At 49.7% G+C, this 23,669-nt stretch overlaps 1 protein-coding gene across 1 annotated transcript in view; it reads left to right on the top strand.

The window, feature by feature from the left end:
• The window catches only part of SLC4A9 (solute carrier family 4 member 9), a 53,136-nt gene extending 39,093 nt beyond the window's left edge, over window positions 1–14,043 (top strand). Inside the window, exons 16-21 of the mRNA XM_065409228.1 lie at window positions 2,499–2,677; window positions 4,424–4,496; window positions 5,413–5,481; window positions 9,478–9,651; window positions 10,738–10,893; window positions 13,990–14,043. Coding sequence (XP_065265300.1) covers window positions 2,499–2,677; window positions 4,424–4,496; window positions 5,413–5,481; window positions 9,478–9,651; window positions 10,738–10,893; window positions 13,990–14,043 — 705 coding nt within the window. The remainder of the gene's footprint in view (window positions 1–2,498; window positions 2,678–4,423; window positions 4,497–5,412; window positions 5,482–9,477; window positions 9,652–10,737; window positions 10,894–13,989) is intronic.
• Window positions 14,044–23,669: the final 9,626 nt, after the last annotated feature.

Raw genomic sequence — 23,669 nt, 5'->3', positions numbered from 1 at the left:
TATCCAGGGGAAAGGGAAAATCAGTCAGGATGCAGCTACACCAATCCTGATTGGCCAAGGCAGTTATGGCTGATATCTTGCCTCCGAATGTCAACTCGGCCTCCGATGGCACTTCCAGACCGTCCAGACATAATATCACAGAGCTGAGATCAAATTCTTCACCCAGACCCAAACTCATTACACCTGATGGCCCAGATGCTGGTTGGTGAAGTGCTACTGACTGTTCCCTACAGGTATGAGAAGTCCTACTGCACGGCAGGAAGCCCTCCACAAGGAAAACCTGCTCCTCGAAGTGGAGAAGGCTTTCACTTTGGGCAGCCCAGCACAACCTTGATGCATTGGAGGCCCCTGTTCCCAAGATCTTTGATTACGTCCTGCACCTGAAATTCTCTGGACTCTCATTCAGTTCAACGAAGGTCCATTTTGCAGTGATTTTGCCATGCCATCCTCTCTTCCAGTCAGGCTCAGTATTCTCCCATCCTGCTGTTTCTAGGTTTTTAAAAGGATTGCTTCACACTTATCCACCAATCAGGGAGCTCCAACCTACCTGGGATCTCCATATTGTCCTTTCTGGTCTCATGGAGCCCCATATTTGAGCCTTTTTCTGAAAGCTCTCTACACCACCATACTCTCTAGATGGCCATAACATCAGCATGTGAGCCCTGAACTCTCCTCGCCCACCCTCCTTCCACACATTCCACAGAGATACGGTGGTGGTGAGCCCTCATCCCAAGTTTATTCCCAAAGATGGCTTGGACTTTGAGTTAACTCAGTCTATTCATTTTCCCTCCCTCGCCCCAAGCCCCGCTGCTTCCTCGGAGAGAAAAAACTTCAGACCTTGGATGTCTCAAAGGCTTTGCTAAATTGCCTGGATAGGCCGAAGGGCTTTGTCCTGCCTCCCCTGCTGTGCTTCTGAAGCCATTTCTTCAAGAGAATGTCTACATGGATCACCCAGTGCAATTCAGTCTGCTCTCACATGATCGCGGGGATATTCCTCTGGGTATCAAAGCTCATTCACCAGAACTTAGGCTGCCTCTTCTGTGAATTTCAGCAGCATCCCCATACCTGAGATCTTCAAGGCAGCCACGCAGAGTCATACCCCCGCACTTTCATTAAACATGATGGCCCTCAGCATGGCTGCGAGATAGGATGGCAGACAAAACATCCCAAAGAAGCAGTTACCACAAGGTGTGTAATTATTCTTTATCCTCGAGGAGTCGGGCTGCTGCTGGGTAGCTGTGAAAATGTTCCAAAATCCCAAATTTTAGCATGAATGATTTTTTGTCTGTAAATTTGTAGTGGAGAGCACATTATATGTGATTCATTATCCCCCTGTTCAGTACATCCAGCCAGGATCAGGGACAAAATGTGACTTAAGCAACCAACCCCACGCCACTAATATAGTGACTAGAGCAGAGGAGGTGAACAGTTTGTGAACAATCCATGCTTTATGGATGATTGTTCCACAGCCAATCCTACTGAAGAATGAATACATTTGCATTATATTGGGATTTGATTACAAATGACAGGTTAACCAGAAAGAGGACTAGGTACATAATTAGACTCTATCAGCTCAAGTCTTTGCAGTGACTATGTTCATCACTGTACAATGCTAGTATTTTTATTTATAAGCCCTTGTAGTTTTCAGACAGACCAATGAACAGAAACAAAAAAGAACCAAAAACCATGGAGAGAAATAGACCATCCATGAATAGTCCCAACAGACCGCGTTAATAGCAGCTACCTTGTTGTGTAGAGACACTGGTTACTGGAATGTAGGGTACACATGCATTCTGACTGGATCAGAGATTGGATCTCATCCTACATTTTGAGCCAATCAGGAACTAACAGGATCCTGACTGTACACATTTTTCTTCTGTTTTCATTGAATTACTGAGAGACAGTTGGCTTCGGGGGGTGAAGGGGGAGGGCAGGGGGAGATTGTTTAATTATTTCCCTGTAGGTTATTAACTTTCTTTCCCCAAATATATATCAAAGGATCATTGTCCACTAGACAGCAAGCTGATTGCCTAATTGGTTGGTGATGCTTGGGGGGGCCAGATTTTTAAAGGTATTTAGGCACCTAAAGATGTGGATAGGTGTCTAGGGGGATTTGCAAAACCCCAGGGCACCTGACTCCCAGCAATTTCCACCAGCAAAAATGAGACCCTTCCCACATGACCATCCCATGGTTAAAAGCCTGGAGATAGGCCTGGCTGTGTGAGCTGAAGATAAGATAAGGCTGTGTTAGCGCAAGGGAGGAAGCAAATCCCAGAGTCAAGGGTTCTTCACTGAGAATGTCCTACCCCCAGCCTCTAGCTAGGGTCTGTCAGCTCAGGTGCCTCCACAGAGCCCAACTCCCCTGCAATGACCCTTGACTACATGCACAGAGCTCCTGCTACAGCCAGTAGGATCCATTGGAAACAAGATGTAACCCTTGATTCCCCATTCCCTGCAGGCTGATGTCTCGCTGAGCACTGATGTGTCTCTCATTCCAGAAAGGGGCAGGTTTTCACCTGGATTTATTCTGCGTTTCCCTTCTGATGATCCTCACATCTGTGACGGGTCTCCCCTGGTATGTGTCTGCCACCGTCATCTCCCTGGCCCACATGGACAGCTTGAAAAAGGAGAGTACAACTTCTGCACCAGGAGAGCAGCCCAAGTTCCTGGGAATCAGGTATTGTGCCCCCCTCCCATTAAGCAAAACCACCTTGACAATTCCAGCTGGCGTGCTCTCCAAGGGCCAGGCTGACCCTGGAATTCCAGTGCTGAGTCGTGGTGAGCTCTGTGGTGAATATTACTGGTAGAAATCACTAAACAACAAAGGGAAAATGTGTCCTGCTGATGATCTGGTGCTGGAAGTGCTCTGGGAATTGTCTTCCCAGCCAACCTGACTCCATGCTTCGGAGTGCAGGGTGCTACAGGAGTGAGGAAAGAAGCTCCCCTTCCCCAGCTCCTCATTGCACAGTTGGCCAGCTGCATTACGGGGGAATTTTGCATTCCTCTAAGGCTAGGTCTACACTACCCGCCTGAATCGGCGGGTAGAAATCAATCTCTCGGGGATCGAATTATCGCGTCTCGTCGGGACGCGACAATCGATCCCCGAATCGACGCTCTTACTCCACCAGCGGAGGTGGGAGTAAGCGCCGTCGACGGGGAGCCGCGGAGGTCGATTTTGCCGCCGTCCTCACAGCGGGGTAAGTCGGCTCTGATACGTCGAATTCAGCTACGCTATTCGCGTAGCTGAATTTGCGTATCTTAAATCAACCCCCCCCTGTAGTGAAGACCTGCCCTCAAGCACCAGGTACCAGCCACTGCTGGAGGTTGGGATTTTGGAACAGACGTATGGCTGATGTATAGAAAACCAATGAATGGATGGGCACACAATCAGATCCATCTGTCTGTCTAAGTAGACCAGGGGTAGGCAACCTATGGCACACGTGCCAAAGGTGGCACGCAAGCTGATTTTCAGTGGCACTCACACTGCCCGGGTCCTGGCCACCGGTCCAGGGAGCTCTGCATTTTAATTTAATTTTAAATGAAGCTTCTTAAACATTTTTAAAACCTTATTTACTTTACATACAACAATAGTTTAGTTATATATTATAGACTTATAGAAAGAAACTTTCTAAAAATGTTAAAATGTATGACTGGCACATGAAACCTTAAATTAGAGTGAATAAATGAAGACTTGGCACACCACTTCTGAAAGGTTGCCGACCCCTGAAGTAGACAGTCAACTGGGAGTTTCGTGTTGACTAGAAAGGTCTGTAGATGCTCTCTACTCACTGGGCAGAGCTACATACTGTACTACAACAGCAAGTACTAAGTATGCATGGATTTTTTATTACCGGTTTTCACACCATGCTAAGGCACAGCTATCCGTGCAATGAGGCCATTGTATAGGGTGCTTGTAACCCCATACAATTCCTGAACAGTCCATTGTCACTGTGCTGCAGGAGCCAACGACAGGGAAAAGTCTAGGGCGATGGCAGACGTTTTTTCCTTGACTCTTTGACATCACTTCTCCTTTTGCTATGCCTGGTTTGACTCTGAGGTAGAGAAGTGAAGGCTGGTGCTTCATAGCACCTGGTTCAGAGAAGAATAGCAAAGCAGAACAGGGGCTTCTGCACAAGCCTTTCTCAGCTGATGCCTGCAGCTCCATTTGGAGCACCTGTGTGCAGTTCCTTGCTTTGTTCACATTCAGGTTAGCCCTAGAGGCAAAGCGGAAATGGAGCATTAGCAGAGGCTTAGGGGATACTACGGGCAGGGCTACTTGCAGCTGGGGCATCTTCGTACGGCGCTGGAGCAGTGCACTGGCAGTTCTACTCTGTATCTCTGGCCATAGATTGGGCCGGGTAAGAAGAGCTGTGGTTCAAACATGAAATACAAAGTGTCTAACAGCAGGCGTGTTTGTCTGCAGGGAGCAGAGACTGACTGGCCTGGTGGTCTTTATCCTCACCGGAGTGTCGGTTTTTTTGGCCCCGGTTCTCAAGGTAATAAAGCATTTTTGGTTTACGTCATTATTACAGAAGTGGGAAAAGGTTGTACTATCAGCACAGAGCCCACAGCAATGGATGCATCACAAATTCTGATAGTCCTTCTCAGTTAATTTTCACACATCTAAGCCCAAGAAAGTACCATTCACCATCTCATATTGTAATGGATGACCTGCACTCCCCCATCATCTTCCAGCCACAGCTCCTCCTCCAATTCACCCCCTCCTGTGCCAGCTTCACCTCCTATTTTCCATATGCAGGCCAAAGACTTCCCTCCACCATCCCCATTCCTGTGCTCATCGAGAGACCACAGCGTGGTCACATTTTACCCTCCTCATACAGTCCCCATACACTCTCCACTCTATACTGTTCCACTACAGTATGTCTACCCTTGGAACGGGAGGTGTAAATTCCAGCCTGAGGAGACATACCCACAAAATACAACAAAACCTTAGTGATCCTACCTATGATTTGTCATCAGATGGACAATTCAGGGTATAGTGGGATTTGGGGGCAGAGTTAAGGGTGTTTGTGGAACCTTTATTCAGAATTTCCTGACTTTCAAATATTTGTGCTTTGAAAACATTCTCTTACAGCAGAATTTCCTGGTTTTCAAATATTTGGATTTTGATACCCACAACTTTCTAGCAAGTTGTTTTCTGCAGTAGCTAATCTGTCTTTACCACCATAATGCTATCTTAACCAAGTGTGCTGCATAGGAATATATCCAAAGTTTGAATTCTTTATAACTTAAGCAATAACCATAAAACTAAGCTGCTGTGTCTGAAATGAAACAACCAAACAGGCCAGCCATACTTGAAGACTGATCTTATGGAAGATGATTAAATTCCATAAGTTTTTGCAAGGAAAGCTACATCTGACCATGCTGATGCTTCTCACTTGATTTCTCCAGTATATCCCTATGCCTGTGCTGTATGGTGTCTTTCTGTACATGGGCGTGGCTGCTCTTAACAGTATCCAGGTGAGTACAGATCCATGGAGGTCAATCACCTTGACATGTCTGCACCAGTTTCTCAATGTTCTCAATATGTGGGTTGAATTCAAGGGATGTAACATTTTTGCTCAATTCTGGCTCTAGCCATATGTTGTGGCATGGGGGCTTATTTATAAACTTGTTAATGTTTGGCGGGGAGGGGAGAGGGTGACATCACAAATGTATTGTGCAGGTCATCCCAAACAAATGCTGATAGACCCCCTATCCCACCACCCCGTGTATTGTCTAGGTGTCCCATCTGTTACAGAAAACCTATTGTAGAGAATTTAAACACACACATTTATTGGGATGATTTTCTGTGTCTTCTCACCAATAAAGGTGGGTGTTTTGGGGTATGTCTACACAGCAAAAAAAAAAAAAAATCCCACGGCAGCAAGTCTCAGAGCCTGGGTCAGCTGACTTGGACACATGCTGCGGGGCTAAAAATAGACGTGTTAGATGTTTGGGCTGGAGCCCGGGCTCTGAGACCCAGAAAAGGGTGTGGATCTGAGAGCCATGTCGCCAGCCTGCGTGAGAAACATCTTCACTGCTATCTGTAGCCCCATAGCACGAGCCCCACGAGCCTGGGTCAGTTGAGCCAGGTTCTGAGACTTGCTGCTGCGGGTTTTTGTTTTTTTGTTTTGCAGTGTAGATGTCTCCTTAGTTACTGTGAGTCCGTGACTCCTACTGTTCAGGGCCCAATGACCTGGAATACAAAAGTGTCACAATGTCACCCAAAATGTTTGGTATCTCAGGGCCTGTCAGGTCAAGAAGAGGGGCTGGGCCCCATTCCCTAGTGCTACCGAGCTCTCATTTCTAGCCCTGTGCTACACAGTAACAGAGCGCAAAGCTGAGACTTACATAAGCATAGAAAAGCTGTTCCTGGTGCAGGGCTATCTTTTGCCTTTCCTGGGCCCTAGGGTGGTGTGATTTCAAGGGGGAAATTCCACATTTGGAGGGAGAGGAGGGAATATTTCTGGGGCAGGTTGACAAAAGCAGGGCCGGCTCCAGGCACCAGCTTGGCAAGCAGGTGCTTGGGGCGGCCACTCCGGAGAGGGGCGGCAGGTCCAGCTATTCAGTGGCAATTCGGCGGACGGTCCCTTACTCCCACTCGGAGCGAAGAACCTTCTGCCGAATTGCCGCCGCAGATCGCGATTGCGATCGCGGCTTTTTTTTTTTTTGGCTGCTTGGGGCGGCCAAAACCCTGGAGCCGGCCCTGGACAAAAGGAGGCTGGTTGGAGCTGCGCCGGGCACTGGAATATTAGAAGAGTCCCATAGAGCTTGATTAGGGAGCAGAGTGCAGGCAAGGCACTCAAAGGTGTATGCTAAAGAAACGTGTCCCAAGACGCTGCCATTTATCACGGATAGGCATCACGCACTAAGATGGGTAGAGGGGTGTGAATGGGGATGGATGGATAGATTTTATCACTTAGATAGAGGAAAGGAGATATTAAAAGAACCATGTAATAAATGACATTTATATTACATCTTTGAATGCCTCAACTGCCCTATTGCCAATATTCCAACCCTCTGGACAAGTTCAAACTGCTATAGGGTTTTTTTTTTGTTTCTGTAGAAAAATGTCCTGCTCCAGAAATCTCTCTTTCTTTCCCTAAATGGGGCATTTCCCCCCAAAATGACCCCACCTTGAGGCATGGGATGGGAAATATCCATCCCAAACCTGTGCCAGGTTGGAAGCCTGGCATTCTGCAAACTGTTAGTGCTAGAAGCTGGAGGTTTATCTGATTGGAAAGGGGAGGTTCCCAGCTTTCTAATGGGGGACACAGCCTGGAAGGGTCTGAGATATCAGTCCTTGAAATCACAATATTTATAGAAAAGCTATTTTAGGCCAGGTTTAGATGTGTCTAACATTCCTCTTGTTTGTAGGCAGCCAGTTCCCACTGTTGGACCCATGGATTCACTGTACAAATAAAATAAACACATCATCTCTAAAACACTCCAAAAATAGCTGGTCTGTAGCACATGTGGCAGATGCAGAATCCATGGCGGGATGGGGGTGGTAGAAAGGGTTTATTGGCTCTGGTTTGGCATGACCTGCCTAACTCACTTGTGATTTCAGCATCCCGGTCTCATGCCAATAAAACTGTTCTGCCCCCCCTGCCCATCAGTTATTCCCTATTAGAGGTGGGTCTGTCGAGGGCTCGTATGTTACAGCAAAGCTATTGGAGAAAGCTCTTTAGAGAGTCCTTTACAAATGGCCTGTCCTAGCCCTTGTTTGTCTGTCCCAACTCTAAAGAGAGCTTTGGCCCAGCCAGCATCTAAACTGATCCGAGTGCCTGGTCTCAGTGCTACCGCGCTGGAGGGGCTGTGCTGGAGCCGAGAAGCTGCCAGCACAAGCACTCTAGAAACAGTGTCAGTGTGGAGGAGCTGGTGCCAGGGCGCTTTGCTTTTAGCTGGGACTCTGTCTCCAGGGTCTTTTCATTTTGCTCTTAGCCCAATGGGGCAGTTGCTGTAATGATTAACCCCTCTGTGCTCACTGAACTGAGGGCTGAAATAACAGGAGACAGCTCTGAGAGATGGTATGGTTAGAGGTGACTGGTGAAGGATGAGACAAGTCAGGTTTGAGCCCTTCTCTGCATCATTGTGATGAATAATAAGGCCTCAGAGAAGCGGCAGGGGGAAGGATAAGGGTTTTGGCGGGAGGGGATTTTTAGTTTAGTTTTGCTTTTTTTTAATATTACCTGAAAAGCATCGGGGATATTATCTCCTGTCTTTCCTGGTTTTGCTGGAGGACTCCTTGGATAGCTCAGTGCTGTGGCCTTGGAGCTTTCTCAGCCCTTCACGGAAAGGGCATAGTGTTCAGACTCTTAAAGAGAGAGAGAGAGAGAGCTTCTCGCCTAAGGGTTTGAGTCAAGTGTTAACAAAAACAAGCAAAAGTAGAGTGTAAACAGTCTGAATAAAAATCCCTTCCTCTCTCGATCACTCCGGGTTCACCTCCACGCTCTCTGTGACTTCAGAACCCTGCCAGTTCTCCAGGCAGCCATGGAGCCTTCCCAGAACAACATGATTGATAAGACCTCGATTTCTAATGGAAATATAAACAGTGGGAGTCCTTTTTCCTTTGTGATAAAACCCTCCAGGCACAATCCCATTTCGCCCCTTTGGCTAGCTCTGTGGTTCAGGAGAGCCTGCCTCTCTGTTTCTGTCTCTCTCTCTCTCTCTCTCTCTCTCTCTCTCTCACACACACACACACACACACACACACACACACACACACACACACACACACACACACACACACACACACACACACACACACACACACAGCTGAAAGTAAATCAGAGCTTCTGCAAGTGAGTGAAATTGAGAGAGAGAGAGAGAAGAAGAAGAATTTTGTCCTGTGATGTGTGCTTCTGACTGTTGGATGGAACTCCTACTAGACTGCCAGGAGCTGAAGACTGCAGTATGTCCAGTGTTGCCAGCTCTTGTGATTTTATTGCAAGCCTTGTGATAGTCGGTGTTTTTCGTAAAGCCCCAACTCCTGGAGGCATGTAATTAAGAGATAATCTGTTTTCATTAAAAAAAAATCAACCCCTCTTCCTTGCAGAGAAGCTTGAAATCATGACCCAAGTTAGGGCTGGCAGCACCGCATGTCGTTGGAAAGATTTTCCCCAGGCAGGTTTCCAATCTGAGCTTGCTGTAGGACTTCAGTGGGGTTTATGGCATGTAAATCAGCATAGCAGAATTTTCCTAAAGTGCTCCCTCTTAGTATAGGAAATGTCTGTGGGACTACTTTACCCAGAATCCTTAGCGGGAAGTTGGGGTTGGGGTTTGGAATGTGAAAAGCAAAGCCTGGCAGATTGCAATCTGCAGACCTCAGGGTCTCGGACTCTCCTTACCAGAAATAAATCCCCGAGATGAGTGTAGAATATATCCTGGGAACCTGAGTGTCCTGTCTCACTGCTGGGCCAGGGGCTCACCCACTTGGCATCTTGTGACCTGTTTGCCCTTGTTCCATTTCAGTTCATGGACAGAATCCAGCTCCTTCTGATGCCTGCCAAACACCAGCCTGACTTCATGTACCTTCGCCACGTCCCCCTGCGCCGAGTGCACCTATTCACCCTCATTCAGATGCTCTGCCTGGCTGCGCTGTGGATCCTCAAGTCAACCGTAGCTGCCATTATTTTCCCAGTGATGGTAGGAGGTCCTCATATCCGGGCAGTGACAGGCTCACTGTGCCCTGCTAGACTGGGTGGCTTTCTCCTTACGTAGAAGGGGAGCACTTGTTGATCTGCATCTCCCGCCCTGGTCCCACTTTGGTATGGCCCAGAAACAGCCAAGTCCCAGGCCTCGGACAACCCTAGATCCTGTTTCTTGGGCTTCCTCCCACTCCCCTCCTATGAAGTGCTCACGATTCCCATTAGACAAGGCCCTCCAGGCTTGCTCGAGAGAATGGGCTGCCGAAGGGATCAGCTCCCACTCTCTACCCAAGGGTGTGAGAGACCTACAATGTGCCTTGGCTTCCCAGACACACAGCCTGATGCCCTATGTGTAGAACTGCCCTTGATGAGCATCTGGAAACTCCAGCTGCTGCAGGAACTCCCTATTGATTGGATTGGGCCGCCCCGTGCTCTACAATGGTTCCTGTGCAGTCCAAGATCGCAGTACTAACTGTCAATGCCGTGCCAGCTCTGGGACCGAGGCCCCGCTGGCTGTATGTTCTCACATGGCAGCTGAGGGCTACTGGGATGTCTCTGCTGTCTGAAGGTGGTAACCAGGCCTTGTTTGGAAAGCTTCAGACCTGAAGGGTGGAATCTCCATTGCTGGAGGCATCGAGGGCCTGCTCCTGCTCCTCCTGAAGGCAGTGGAAGTGTTGCCACTGACTTCACTGATTGCAATAATGGGATAGGTTCTCAAATGGCAACCTGGGGTGAACTGACATAAGACTCAATCCTACACTGGATGGGGATGTGAGCCACTTCAGTAATAATACTTTGCACCTATATAGCAGCTTGCATCCAAGGACCTCAAAAAATCCCCCACTTAAATACTAATTTAGCCTTGCACCCCTGCAATATATTATCCCCATATTACAGATGGGAGAACTTAGGCACTGAGCAACACTGGGTCTTGCCCTAGGGCTCACAGCAAGTAAATGGTAAAGTCAGAATAGAACTCAGGAGTCCTGACTCCCACTCCCATGCTGTGACTACACTCCCTGTGGGTCACTAATTGTGCCCGTCCTTTGCACGATGCTTACTTGAGCCTTTGGTTTGGCCCCAGCTCCTGGCGCTGGTGGGGATCCGGAAGGCGATGGAGTGCATCTTCTCCCGGCAGGACCTCAGCTGGCTGGATGACATCATGCCAGAAAAAGACAGGAAGGAGGAAGAAGAAAAGCTGCAGAGGAGCCAGGAGAAGGAGGAGAGCGACAGCGAGGATGTAAGTGGGGCAGGAAAGAGCCGTTTGCCCCAAATGTCGTTACACAGATACACAGACACACAGGGCGGGGAGGCGTTCCCCTCGCTGCGGGTGGGGACTGGCCTCTCTCACCTGCTGGAGAAGCGCCATCATGGGCACGTTGCCCCTTTGGTCTCAGCCCAGGCAGAGAGAGCTGATTGCCTGTCACGGGGCCTCCATCAGGCCCAGCGAGGCAGGCTGAGTGAACAGACTTGCTGAGGAGGCAGCAACAGTGTGGGAGGAAGAGAGGGAGGAGATGCTCCTTCCTCACCGGGGCTCCTTGGAGAGGAGTGATCCTAATGTATGGCTAAGGAGGGCTCCAGTACAGAGCATCTGAGGAGCGGGAGGGACTTTGGATGGAGACTGTAGCTCCCCCATGAGCGACAGTGCCCAAGAGGCTGCCTCAGTCCCATTCTAACCTTGGGGCCCCACAGCTCACCTCTGTCAGGAGCAGCAGATGCTGGCAGCTCTTTGGAGCTTCATTTTCTATTGGAAAGGCAGGCTGAGCACGGCGGGGCTTTGCTCTGGGTCAGACAGACACAAATACTGCCATGAAGATCCCACTCACAGCCAGCAATACTGGGGGACTTCGGGAAGGGCTTCTCCGGAGCTGCTTCCTTTCCCCGTCTCCCAGGCCCTTCCTGGGGCTGGAGTTACCATAGGAACAAGCAGCCAGGCCTTTCTCATAGCAGGGGATATGACAGACAGTAGCAAAGTGGCCAGCACAGACCTGCTACAAATGCCTGATGAAGCAATAAATTATTTAGCGTGCTAGCGCCAGATCTGGGCAAGGCACCAGGCGCCAGTACTCTCCTCATAGCTCTGAAAGGCTTTGGATGCAGTCCCACAGGACATTCACACAAGCAAACCAGGGAAATGTGATCTAGATGGAATTACTAGTAAGTGAGTGCACAACTGGTTGAAAGATGTAGTCAAAGAGCAGCTATCAATGGCTTGCTGTCAAACTGGGAAGGTGTATCTAGTGGAGTCTCTCAGGGCTCAGTCCTGGGTCCACTACTAGTCAGTATTTTCATTAATGACTTGCATAATAGAGTGGAGAATATGCTATAACACTGGTGGATGACACCAAACTAGGAGGGGTTGCATGCACTTTGGGGGACAGGATTAGAAGTCAAAACCATCTGGACAAATTGGAGAATTGGTCTGAAATCAACAAGATGAAATTCAATAAAGATAACTGCAAAGTACTTTGCTTAGGAAGGAAAATCAAATGCACAACCACAAAATGGGGACTAACTGGCTAGGTGGTAGTATTGCTAAAAAGAATCTGGGGGTTACAGTGGATCACAAACTCAATATGAGTCAACAAAATGATGCAGTTGTGAAAAAGGCTAAAATCACATCAGGAGTGTTATGTGTAAGGCACAGGAGGTAACTGTCCTGGTCTACTCGGCACTGGTGAGGCCTCAGCTGGAGTACTGTGTCCAGTTCTGGGCACCACACTTTAGGAGAGATGTGGACAAATTGGAGAGACTCCAGAGGAGAGCAACAAAAATGAGACAAGGTTTAGAAAACCTGACTTTTGAGGAAAGGTTAAAAAAGCTGGACATGTTTCATCTTGAGAAAAGAAAACTGAGGGGGACCTGATGATAGTCTTCACACATTTTAAGGATTGTTCTAAAGAAGACATTGATCAATGGTTCTCCATGTCCACTGAAGGTAGGACAAGAAGCAAAGGGCTTAATCGGCAGCAAGGGAAATTCAGGTTAGATATTAGGAAAAACTTTCTAACTCTTATGATAGTTAAGATCTGGAACAGGCTTCCAAGGGAGGTCATGGAGTTCCCATCATTGGAGGCTTTTAAAAACAGGATGGACAAACACCTGTCAGGGCTGGTCTAGGTTTATTTGGTGCTGCCACAGCTCAGTGGCTGGATTTGATGACCTCTCAAGGTCCCTCCCAGCCCTACATTTCTGTGATTCTGTCCTAAGATCCTGAGGTGTTCCTGGCCGCTCGAGGGGTGGTGGAGGAGACTGCCATCAGGAATACAACAGTATCCGTCAGCCGAGGAGCTCCGAGTGCTTTGCTTTATGAAGCCTCCAGGCAGCCCTCTGAGTTAGGTCTAAGTCCCATATCACAGAGAGGGGAAATGAGGCACAAAGACGATAAGTCCAACATTTTCAAAAGCGGCCTCTCCTCTTGGGAACCTCAATTTCTGGGCATCTATCTTGAGATGCCAGGGCCACCTCCTCAGACTTGCAGAGCACACACAATTGCAGCCGCGGTCAGTGGGAGCCGCAGAGTGCACCACTTCTGAGAAGATCAGGCCCTAGGTGGCTGAAAGCGGGCACCCAAGACCAGAGGCCACTTTTGAGGCTGAGTGACCTCCGAAAGCCATGCCGTGCTAGGGCTGGACAGGTAACGGATTTTTCCACTTGCCAGCGATTCCCAAAAAACGTAATCAGGGAGAAAACTAGTTTCAGGTCAAACCAAAAATCAATTATTTTTACCTTTCAGAAAGAAGTTGTTTTGGGTTGAATCAAATATTTCATTTAGATTTTGAGCATTTTTTATGTTTAATTTTTTTAATAATAAAGTTAAAGGAAATCTTGAAACAGAAAGTCATTTCCACTTGAAAAATCAAAATGGTTTGATTTTTTTCTAATGTTTTTTGTTTGGTTGGGTTTTTTTAACCAAAACAATTTGGTGAAATCGACATGGATTCACAAAATGGGGCAGGGTCCCCACATCTGCATTGTTCACTGAAAAAAAACATTGGTCAAAGTATTTCACCCAGCTCTGGTGGATAGTTCAGGTAGGACTAGAACCCAGGACTCTCTGATCCCTGCCCTAGCCACATGTGCCATGCTTTAGAGTGAGTTAGTCATACTTATGCCATAGGGAGGACTCACCGCCAAAGCCACAGTAAACACTGTTGTAGCCTGTCTGAGCGAGGCTAAGCGGCAGATTGCAATAGAGAAGCTCACTTAGGCAGACAGCATGATTCTGAGTGAAGAATGCATCTCTCTGCCACTGGAAGTGTAGTGTTTGAATGATGCTCCACAGTCAGTGGACAAGCCAGTAACGCCTGCCTTGGCCTCTGCTTCTTTCATACAGTCTGAATTCATGTACCAGGAAAAAGGACCAGAAATCAACATCTCTGTGAATTAGAGTAATCCAGCCTCGTGGATGGGACAAGGCAAAAGGTGAGGGACAGTAACTCACGTGATGCACCTATCTGGGCAGTGGTGAGCCAGCTGTGCTGCTCCTGTCCCTGTGTGTAGTCATAAGGAGCATGACCACCTGCAGCCTCCTGGGGAGTAGCGGGCGCTTAGCACCGCAGAACATCAGGCCCCGGGAAGTCTGCAAGAGCAGGATGGGTCACTCCTGACAGAGAGTACCTTACCTGCCTTAGCTCACAACTACCTCCACACCCTGCAGGGCTGGGGCTGGTCCTGCTGCCACATGGAACACTTCACATCCTCACAACACACAATAGGATCTGTCCTCTGGGTTCTCCCTTAGACACCTAGGGCCTGCTTATCCCACCCAGCGCAACCAGGGCGTGCCACAGCTGAGCTGGGGTGCGCCTTCTGCCAGCTTCACCTGGGGCATTTGGCAGCGCAGGAGGTGAGTGCCCCTAGGCAGCGCAGTGAGCCAGGTGTAGCCAGATCACTTGTTAGCATGGCAGGTGACTGTACCCCGAGTGTTGTGTTCCATTTGGTGGCTGCAACAGCATCCCAGTGGGTGTGGTTCATGCTGTGTACATGGTATGTTCAGCAGCAGGAAGCATGCAGCCCTGCTGACATAACCGGTGCATCTTGCAAAACACTGGCTGCATTGCATGGTGGATGCAGACACACCTAGTTCATTTGGCAGCATCCTGGCACTTGCACTCCTCTGTGCAACTGCAGCATGGCAAGGCTGTTCTTCCAGACAGGCCCAGACCATGCAGCACATGGCAGCAGACCTCCCTCAGGTGCGCCTGCACCATTAGGCAGCCGGGCAGGTGCACTTCAGCAGGTGAACTGGGTCGATCAAGAGCAAACAAGGAATTCATAGCTACAGTACCAGAAGTTAAATGTCTTTGAACACTCCCCTAATCACAGCAGCTGCCACAGGGTCACACAGGCAGGGCAAGGCAGGGCACGTTCCAGAGCGCTGGAAGGAGGCCCACGCTGCAGTAGTGGGATTTCTAAAAGTGTCAGAGGAGGAGCAGCTTGTTCTGGAAGGCCAGGCCGAAGGAGCAGAGCACACAGAGCTTTCCTAAAGGCAGCTGCATGGGAGGGCAGGTTTGGTGAAGCTTTCTGAAGGCCTTGCCAACATTTTCAAAGGACTCTCCCATGTGACAGCTGCTGGCCTTCAGTGAAGGAAAGCGGGATGTGTGACTCCCAGGTGGAGCCTGGCCAGGCTCCCCTCACCCGGCTGCTGGGGTTGCTGGGGAGTGTCCTAAGTGAGGCAGGAGGTGGGATCAGCAATTGGTGGGAACTGAGCAAGGGATGGAGATGAGAGTTCTTGTCTCCAAATGTCTGTCCATTGTGCTGGGGGTTCTGTTTTGTAAGTGGAACAGAGCAGCAGAACTAGACAGCTGACAATTCTTGGTTCATCTAACAAATACCAAGGAAACACAGTCTGCTCTAGTGTCAGCTGGAGCTCCGCACGGTGACTGGATCAGAGGCATCAATGTCCCTTGCCAATAAACAATAGTCTCATGTGATTTTCTTCCCCCTACATGACTTCTGTGTTGAGCAGGGAGTGTTTTCTGATGGTCTCATGCACGTGGGAAGCAGACAACTTGCATTTCTGGGAAGAGGTTGATCTCCAGAGCTCCATCGACATCCCAGGAACTGAGCATGGCTGGTGCATGGATGGTTTAAAGGGAAGATGCAATGAAGGGAACAAGTGTTTTTAAGCTTAAAAGTCTGGAACAAAATGGACAAGGCAGTCTCTCTCCCCCTCACATAACCTGCTGTGCTGGGTGTGATGACATTACCAAATACCTTTGCTGCATAGTCCCTGACTGGATACCATGAGTTGTTTGCAGTGTTGTTATAGCCATGTTGGTCCCAGGATATTAGAGACAAGGTGGGTGAGGTAATAGCTTTTATTGGACCAACTTTCTTTGGTGAAAGAGACAACAGAAGACTTGAAGAAGAGCTCTGTGTAAGCTCACAAGCTTGTCTCTTTCCCCATCCACCTTGTCTCTCTGGACACTGTCACCTAACTCCTGTCTGCCACTGAGTAGCTTAACAAAACCAACAATGTATGTAACTATTGTTCTATTTATTAAAGTGCTGCAATTCCTCTAGTAACTGGATCTCCTGCTTGTGCGCACTCTAGAATCATGCAATTAAAATGAAACCAGAGACTTTTTGAAACTGGTTCATTTCACTACTCTGCATAGTTGGGAAGAACTGTTAGTACCAGTAACAATCTTTCCAATGTCAGAGTCTCACCAAACACTGCTGTTCTCCTACAGAGCAAGAAATAAAGCCACCCCAGCCCGCTCTGCGGTCCTGCCGCATCTCCACTGTCAGAGCGCTCCAGATTTCTCAGAGGGAGCGTATTTTACTAAAAGGAGGCAGCTGGACTCACACTCTACTGCAACTTGTGAAAATCTCTCCCTAGGGCATGTTCAGCTTGTCACCAGAATTCCTTCTCCAGGACACCCTTTAGGCTCTGGGCAGGGTCCCCAGCACTCAGCCAGGCCACTGCTCTGCAAAGTCTGAGTGGTTTTCCCATTCCACTTCCAGTCCTAAGAGACTCCACCCTCTGACTGGGTCCTGGGTAGGACTCCTGCCCCTTCCCGGGTTGTCAGAACAAAAGGGGAATTAAAACAAAGGAATAATCCCACAGTCGGGTTAAGGCTGTTCCTTCGGGGAGTCCATCAGGCTGTGGCCCTAAACTGAGTTCCCAGGGAAATATAGAGGAATAGTCCCCTCTCAAGGTGAGCTAGCAGCAGTCATCCAAGGAGCTCCTGCCTCCAGAGGTAAAGGTCTACTCTCCTCCCTGGTCTACCCTCCACTGAGCTGGGTCAGATATTCTCCCTTGTAAGCTCCTGCCTCCACTGCTGACTTGTCTCACAGGTGTGTCAAGGCGAGGCTACCAGAGCCCACATTAACTCATTAACCCCCCGTTGACCAGCATGGGGTCGGTATACCCCATCACAAGCTCTAAACAGCACCCAGGCACACCCCATGGGAATCCCCAGGAGCAGGCCTCTCAGGGAGTTATTGCTACACCGCATCAAGCTGGGGCTCAGTGCAGACACATTCCATCACAGCTGGCCATAGAATTCTACACCGTGCGCCATGACAATATGGGTGGGCAGGCCATGCGGAGTACAGGTCCCAGCAAAGCTACTGCGTTGAAACGGAGCATGGCATGCTGGGACCTGTAGTCTCCATGGGTTGCATTTCTGTATTAAAGGTGGAGAATGCTGCAGTTTCCTCCATTTTATGCCAAGTAGTTGCAGCTTTTAAGCTGGCACCTTATCATTGTGACTGCCCATGCCACTAAGGGTGGTACCCCTGTCCAGTGTAATATCATGCTGTGCTCTGTCCTTGGGATCCATGGTGAATGGGTTCAGAAGAAAATGGTTTCATAACAGCTCCCCACAAATCTCTTTGTATTGTGGGAAGCAGAAGCACCCCCAGCCCGGAGTTGTGCAGACCACTTCTCACATGATGGAAGCCCAGCATAATGGGCATAGATCTCAGAGCCATCCGTACACTGGCATGAGAAGGAAGAAGGAACAAAAATTTCTAACTATGACCTGCCACAATGATTCCTTGTTGTAGCAGGGTGGCTGCCTCCTGAGTGCCCCCTTGTGGCTGGAGTTGGCTCTATGATCCCTGCCTCGGTTTCCCCTTCTCAGGCCCCCTCAGTAAACTCCACAGTATTTAAAACACAATTCCCCTGTTTGGGTGGAGTCTAATTTATATAATCGTTCACACACTCTCCAGTGGCCCTAAAGGCCACACCCGGCCCTCCTAATTTGTCTTTCCAGGGCTTGGGCTGTTCTTCTCCTTGGTCCCTTTGATTTGCCCTCTACTGTTGCCACACAGAGGGGAACTGAAGTCTTCTATGAACAGAACTTGATCGTGTGTCTCCCCTGCAAGTCCACAATGAACACAATGTTTCCAACTGGGCCCAGCCTCTCCATCCATGTACACATCTTGCCTAGGATGTGGCCTGGTATCCCAGCAGGGACCCCTATAGGAGCTTTCTAACTCCACCATGCTGCTCTCCTGCCTTCAGCCTTCCCCAGGAACTTCCTTACAACTCTACAGTGTCTGCAGGCATCTGCCAACAGCCATCTGTGGCATCTTCTCTCCCCAAGTCTCGTCCTAGCTTGATTGGGTCCCCTGACCCTCCTTGTTCTCCCCACCTGGGGAGAAAATTTGCCTGTAGCACAGGCAGGGCTGGGCCCACTTGGCGTTCTAGTACTAGTACCATAGTGATTCCATTCTGCTCCTTCTTTAAGCAGGGAGAGTCCACTGGCCAGATTCCTGAGCTGGACGTACTAGGCAATGGGCTAGTGAGTTTTGCTGATTAATGGCACCAGCGCTCTTTGAAAGCTGCCATCACTCAGGACTTATCTGGGGAGACTGTAAATATCTGTGTTCAAATTAGAGTCTGTATTTTGATTTCCCTTTGCCGGAGTTCCAGGTTTCCTAATTATTTGTAAGGACAACTGTCATGTGTTGGCCACTAGGTTTTAATTCGTCCTCAGCTCCTAGGGAATGAGACTTCTTCACTTTAGTCTACACCTGAGATAGGTTTCAGTACCTGGAGATCTATATTGGGCCACTGAAAGTAATATAAGACAGTGTTGCATTGTGGGTACATTATGTCCGATTTCCTGGGATGATGCTTTTGCTTTGTATTTTGTGAATTTCAAACAGATACCAGAAAAAAACGGTATAAAAAAACTGTAGCTTTTCAGGTCAGATTATAGCACCGTCAAGATCTTTAGAGTAGGAGCTGACACAGGAGCTGATGGTTAGCAGCCGTCATTTTCCCCATGTATTACTACTAGAATGCAGCTCAAAGGCTGTAAATGTTTTACAGCAAAAGAAAATCCCTCCATTTCCCAGGTTAATTTGTTTCCTCTGGCTTGCCCTTTTCATAGTCTAGACATGGTGGTCAGCTCTGTATGGAACTTCCCTCGCCTGGCTCCGACCGTCCGTCAGCTTTTCCATTAGCAGAAGACCCCAGACTGTCCAAACAATGGCATATAGCCAGGGGGCTCCCATCTCCGGGGCCGGCTCCAGGCACCAGCTTGGCAAGCAGGTGCTTGGGGCGGCCACTCCGGAGAGGGGCGGCAGGTCCAGCTATTCAGCGGCAATTCGGCGGACGGTCCCTCACTCCCGCTCGGAGCGAAGGACCTTCCGCCGAATTGCCGCCGCAGATCGCGATCGCAATCACGGCTTTTTTTTTTTTTTTTTTTTTGGCTGCTTGGTGCGGCCAAAACTCTGGAGCCGGCCCTGCCCGTCTCTTCCAAAATGTTGGCAGTTTACAGAGCCACACTAAAGCAAGCCCAGGAGCTAGGGACACCCTCTCAGGGGCACCCTCCTGGCCACACGTGTGTACCGTAGCCATGCCTGTGCACAGTGGCCCCGCCCCTAATTAGGGTGGTCATGACAGAGGCCATGCACACTAGACCTGTCAAAATAGGTCCCCCCTATTTTGGCAGGATGTGACTCCCCACATCCTATCTTCAGGCAGGCTTGGGTCCATCCTGGAGGAGGGAAGACTCAGCCCCCACCCACCCAAGCAGAGGATTCTGGGAAGAGGAGGTTCCCCTGCTGACACCACCCAACAATGAGGGCCCAGACCACAGAGTGTCCTCTGCTGAGCTGGTGTTGACAAGGCCTCCAGAGCAGGTTTCAGAGCTTAGTACTCCACAGGAGGAGGAATGGGGTAAGTCACACCTCCCAGAGCTGGTATTTCAGCCTCACTGCAACTCAGGTAGATATTGCTGCTTCCATGACACTCTAGTCATATTTTCAAGCTTTTCTTCATACCCAGATGGGCTATGTTTATGATTTAAAGAAAGCTGTTATCCTGCTGTCCTCCTGTGACCTGGAATGGGGTGCATTGCCCCAAGGGCTGGAGAGCCTGGGGCTAAGTCAGCCCTGATTCCAGGACGAGCCCCACCTGAGAGGAATATGGGGCTTCCAGTACAAAAGGAACAGGAAGGTGCAGCGAAGGGGGTAAAGTGCAGCCAAGCCTACAGATACTGCAGGGCCCTGAGTTGGCAGGGAGAGAGCACTGTCTGAGAAGGGCAAACTCCAGGGAAGAGGTGCTGGGAAGCAGACAGACTGACCCTCAGGGAGGCGGGGCTGTGCCCACCTGAAACTTGGGTAACGGCTGGGAGAGTTTGTGTTCTATTTTCCAAGCCTCTGTGCTCTTTTGGGCTATTGGAAGAGAGACACCGAGCAGGGCTTGGGGCCTAGGGAGCTAATACACACCTGAGGACTCAATAAGTGGGCCCCCTTGTGGGGATTGTTTGAGCTACCTTTGACCTGTGAATTTAAAGGGCCCTGAAGGGGCAAAACAGTCTGGCTGTGGAGGGGGTGCTCAGGAGCTGGCTGCTCCTGTTCTGTGACTCTAGGGATTGGGGCTCTCAGTGCAACCCTACAGAGACTATGCCTTAATCTGGTTCTGCCAGCCTGAATCCTGATCTCAGGGGGTGTGAGTGATTTTCTATGGTGCAGTCTTTATACCCGGGGCCCCCAGAGTATGACCAAGTGGCGTCATCTTTGCTACAACCATGATGGGGTTTTAAATCCATTCCCAGCATGCCTGTGCACTGGGATGTTCCATCAGATCCAGAGGAAAGTACCTTTTATTCTACGCTGTCCCCAACCCTCTCCAGCATGTTTCTTAGAGACATATTTATCTTTGTTTCTCTCTGTATGTCTGAGTGTTAAAAGGGCTTTAGCTCTAGCCAGCCAAACAAATTATCCCCATCCCAGGTTTTAAAAATGCTGTGAGGAAGAGCTAGTTTATGAACACTGAGCCGTTCACCAAGCCAAAATGGGGAAGATTCCCTGGTGCACCACAGCCATGCTCAGCGCCTCCCAAGAAAGGGATGGTGCATCAGTCTTTGATGCTCCCTCTATGATCTCCTCACCTGGAGGATCCATACCAGGCTGCAGCACAAAGTTAGAGCAATCCTGAGGCTGCACTGACTCATTTTGGCACATAAAGGTCCCCCCAGGCTGCCACATAAACTGGAATTGCTTCCTTCTCCCCGCTGACATGCCCCAGCCTACCCCAAAAGATCCTCTACACCTGTGGGGTCAAGAAGGGCTGGTGTAACCAGTCCTATGCCATCTGAGGTTTCCCTACCCTAGGCTGCCTTACGGCAGCTTTAAGTCTCCTTTGCACCACAGGAACAGCACAAACAGGACCCCAGGGAGGCATTGGGCGGGCCCCAAAAGCAGGAGTTGATCAGGCTCCCAATTGGGTTCATGCTGTCTTTATAGTTCGCTTTGCATTGGTCGTTTCTTTCTCATGGTATTAGCACCATGCTCGCCCCGCGCCACAGATGTGTTTACTGTCAGATAGGAAAGCACTTAAATCTTCATCCTGTGATTACTGATGCCAGTGGCAAAACTGCCATTGATCTCAGTGGTGCAAGACTAGGCCTTGGGCCTAGTATCACTTTCCTCAGTTTCGTGTTGGTGGTACTCCAGTGGTAGGGCTACCATACGTCCGGGTTTCCCCGGACATATCCGGCTTTTCGCTCTTTAAATAGCTGTCTGGGGGATTTCTAAAAAAATAAAAATGTCCGGGATTTCCCCCCGATCGGCTATTTATTGACCGAAAAGTGGCTGACAGGGCGGCCGAGCGCTGCTCGCATTGGGGCCTCGGCAGCCAAAGCCCCTTCCCGGCTCCCCCCATCCCCTGCAGCCTTAGCACGCCGCCTGGCAGTGCTGGGGGGCGGGGCTGTGCGCCTGTGAGGGAACGCGGCGGCGGCGGGGCTGGCAGCGGCGGCCAGAGCCCCTCCCCCGCTTCCCCCCTCCTCCACAGCCTCAGCACGCCGCTCGGCAGCGCTCGGGCGGGGCGGGGCGCTCCTTGGGGCGCGGAGCCAGACACCTGCTCTAAGCCGAGCGGCACAGTAAGGGGGCCAGGGAGTTTGAGAAGGGGAGCAGTCAGGGACAGGGAGTGGGGGGGGTTAGATGGGTCGGGAGTTCGGGGGGGGGCTGTCAGGGGGGCAGGGGTGTGGAGAGGGGTTGGGACAGTCAGGGACAGGGAGCAGGGGGGGTTAGATGGGTCGGGGGTTCTGGGGGGGCTGTCAGGGGGCAGGAAGTGGGAGGGAGTGGCTAGGGGGCGGGGCTACCCCCCCCCAATGGAGTGTCCTCTTTTTTGAAAGTTCAGATATGGTAACCCTATCCAGTGGAGCTGCTCCTGATTTCTGCGGTGTAACTGACAGCAGACTCTGGCCCCATGGTTATAAGCATTTTAAAATACAAAATAAATACACTGTCTGCATCCCTCTGGTAGTCAGAGACCCCAGGTCAAGTGCTCTCAGAGCCCCCTGGCCCAGCTTCTGTAGGCAGACGTGGCTTTTGTGTGTAGCCCTTTGTTAGGTGAGGCCTGCTAGGTAGGTACCAGATTACAAAAAGATATGTGTGAAATGCTAATAATACACAGCAAAAAATAAAGCTGCTCTCCTGCCTCTGGGGAAGTGCAGTCATGTTATGCTGCAGGATCGCCATTGTTCCTGGTACTGCTCTCTGCAGGCAGTAGGATACTGTTCAGCGTGTTTGCCTTGGAGCTGATGTATCATTTTGCCCCTCGCACTGCATGTGTCGTTGTGACTCTCCTGCCCTTGGTTTACGTTTTCCTGGTTTCAGAAGCACATCCAGGTCAGGCAATAGTAGAGCAGGGTGGTAATATGCGGATGTTTGGGGGGCGGGGGTAGCGATCATACCAGCCAGTATGGGGACATGTGCCCCCCCTCCATGCCCCACTCATGAGGTGAGCTGCACTACTCACTGAACAGGTAGCCAGTGGCTGCCACCTTCTCTGGATCGTGGAGCATCTTTGCAGAAATGGGGAGCAGTGCAGAGTCACCATTCATTCCTGGCCAGGGCTTGCTCCTCTGCTGGTGGCCAGATGAGAAATCATGCAGGGCACCCAACAGGGGGAGTTTGCTCATCTTCAGATGGCACCCAATAGTGGAATTATGCTAGTAGCTAGCTGGGTGGCCAGTGGGGGACTTGTATCAGTCATCACCCAGGCAGCCTGGGTGAGGAATTGCACTGGTTACCAGCCAGTCAGCTAGCAGCGGTGGGCATGCACTGGAGGATATGTAATATGAATGGCATCTATGGAATGTTCTTGGGGCAAGATTCCCACACCTGGGAGGGGAGAATAAAACTAAAATCCCAGAAGAGTCTGAAGGGCTCATTTTACCTCTGCTTCCTTGCTGAGTTTGGCTCAGTGAATTCTCACCAGCTCCCTCTACAGAAATCACATCCGCATGGTTGAACTGTTCTTTATCTGGCTTGGATTCCTGACACATGAAATGTGCAGGATCAAGGCTATTTTTATACAGAGAAAATTGTTAATAATTAGTTTGTAATAATGACAGAGGGAGGAAAGTTACAAGTTAATAGAAATTTTAACAAAAACAACCTGACAAGTATTTGAGCCCAGGAGCTGTGATGCTTCATCCATCAGGCTGAGATTGAAAATTGCAGGGATCAAAACTGCTGAGGTACTTTTCAAATAACTAGTGAATAGAGTCAGGCCAAATTCCAACTCTGATAAATAACATT

This window comes from Emys orbicularis, chromosome 8 (genome assembly GCF_028017835.1).
Source record: "Emys orbicularis isolate rEmyOrb1 chromosome 8, rEmyOrb1.hap1, whole genome shotgun sequence".
Lineage (NCBI taxonomy): Eukaryota > Metazoa > Chordata > Testudines > Emydidae > Emys > Emys orbicularis.
This window is presented reverse-complemented; position numbering and strand designations above follow the sequence as displayed.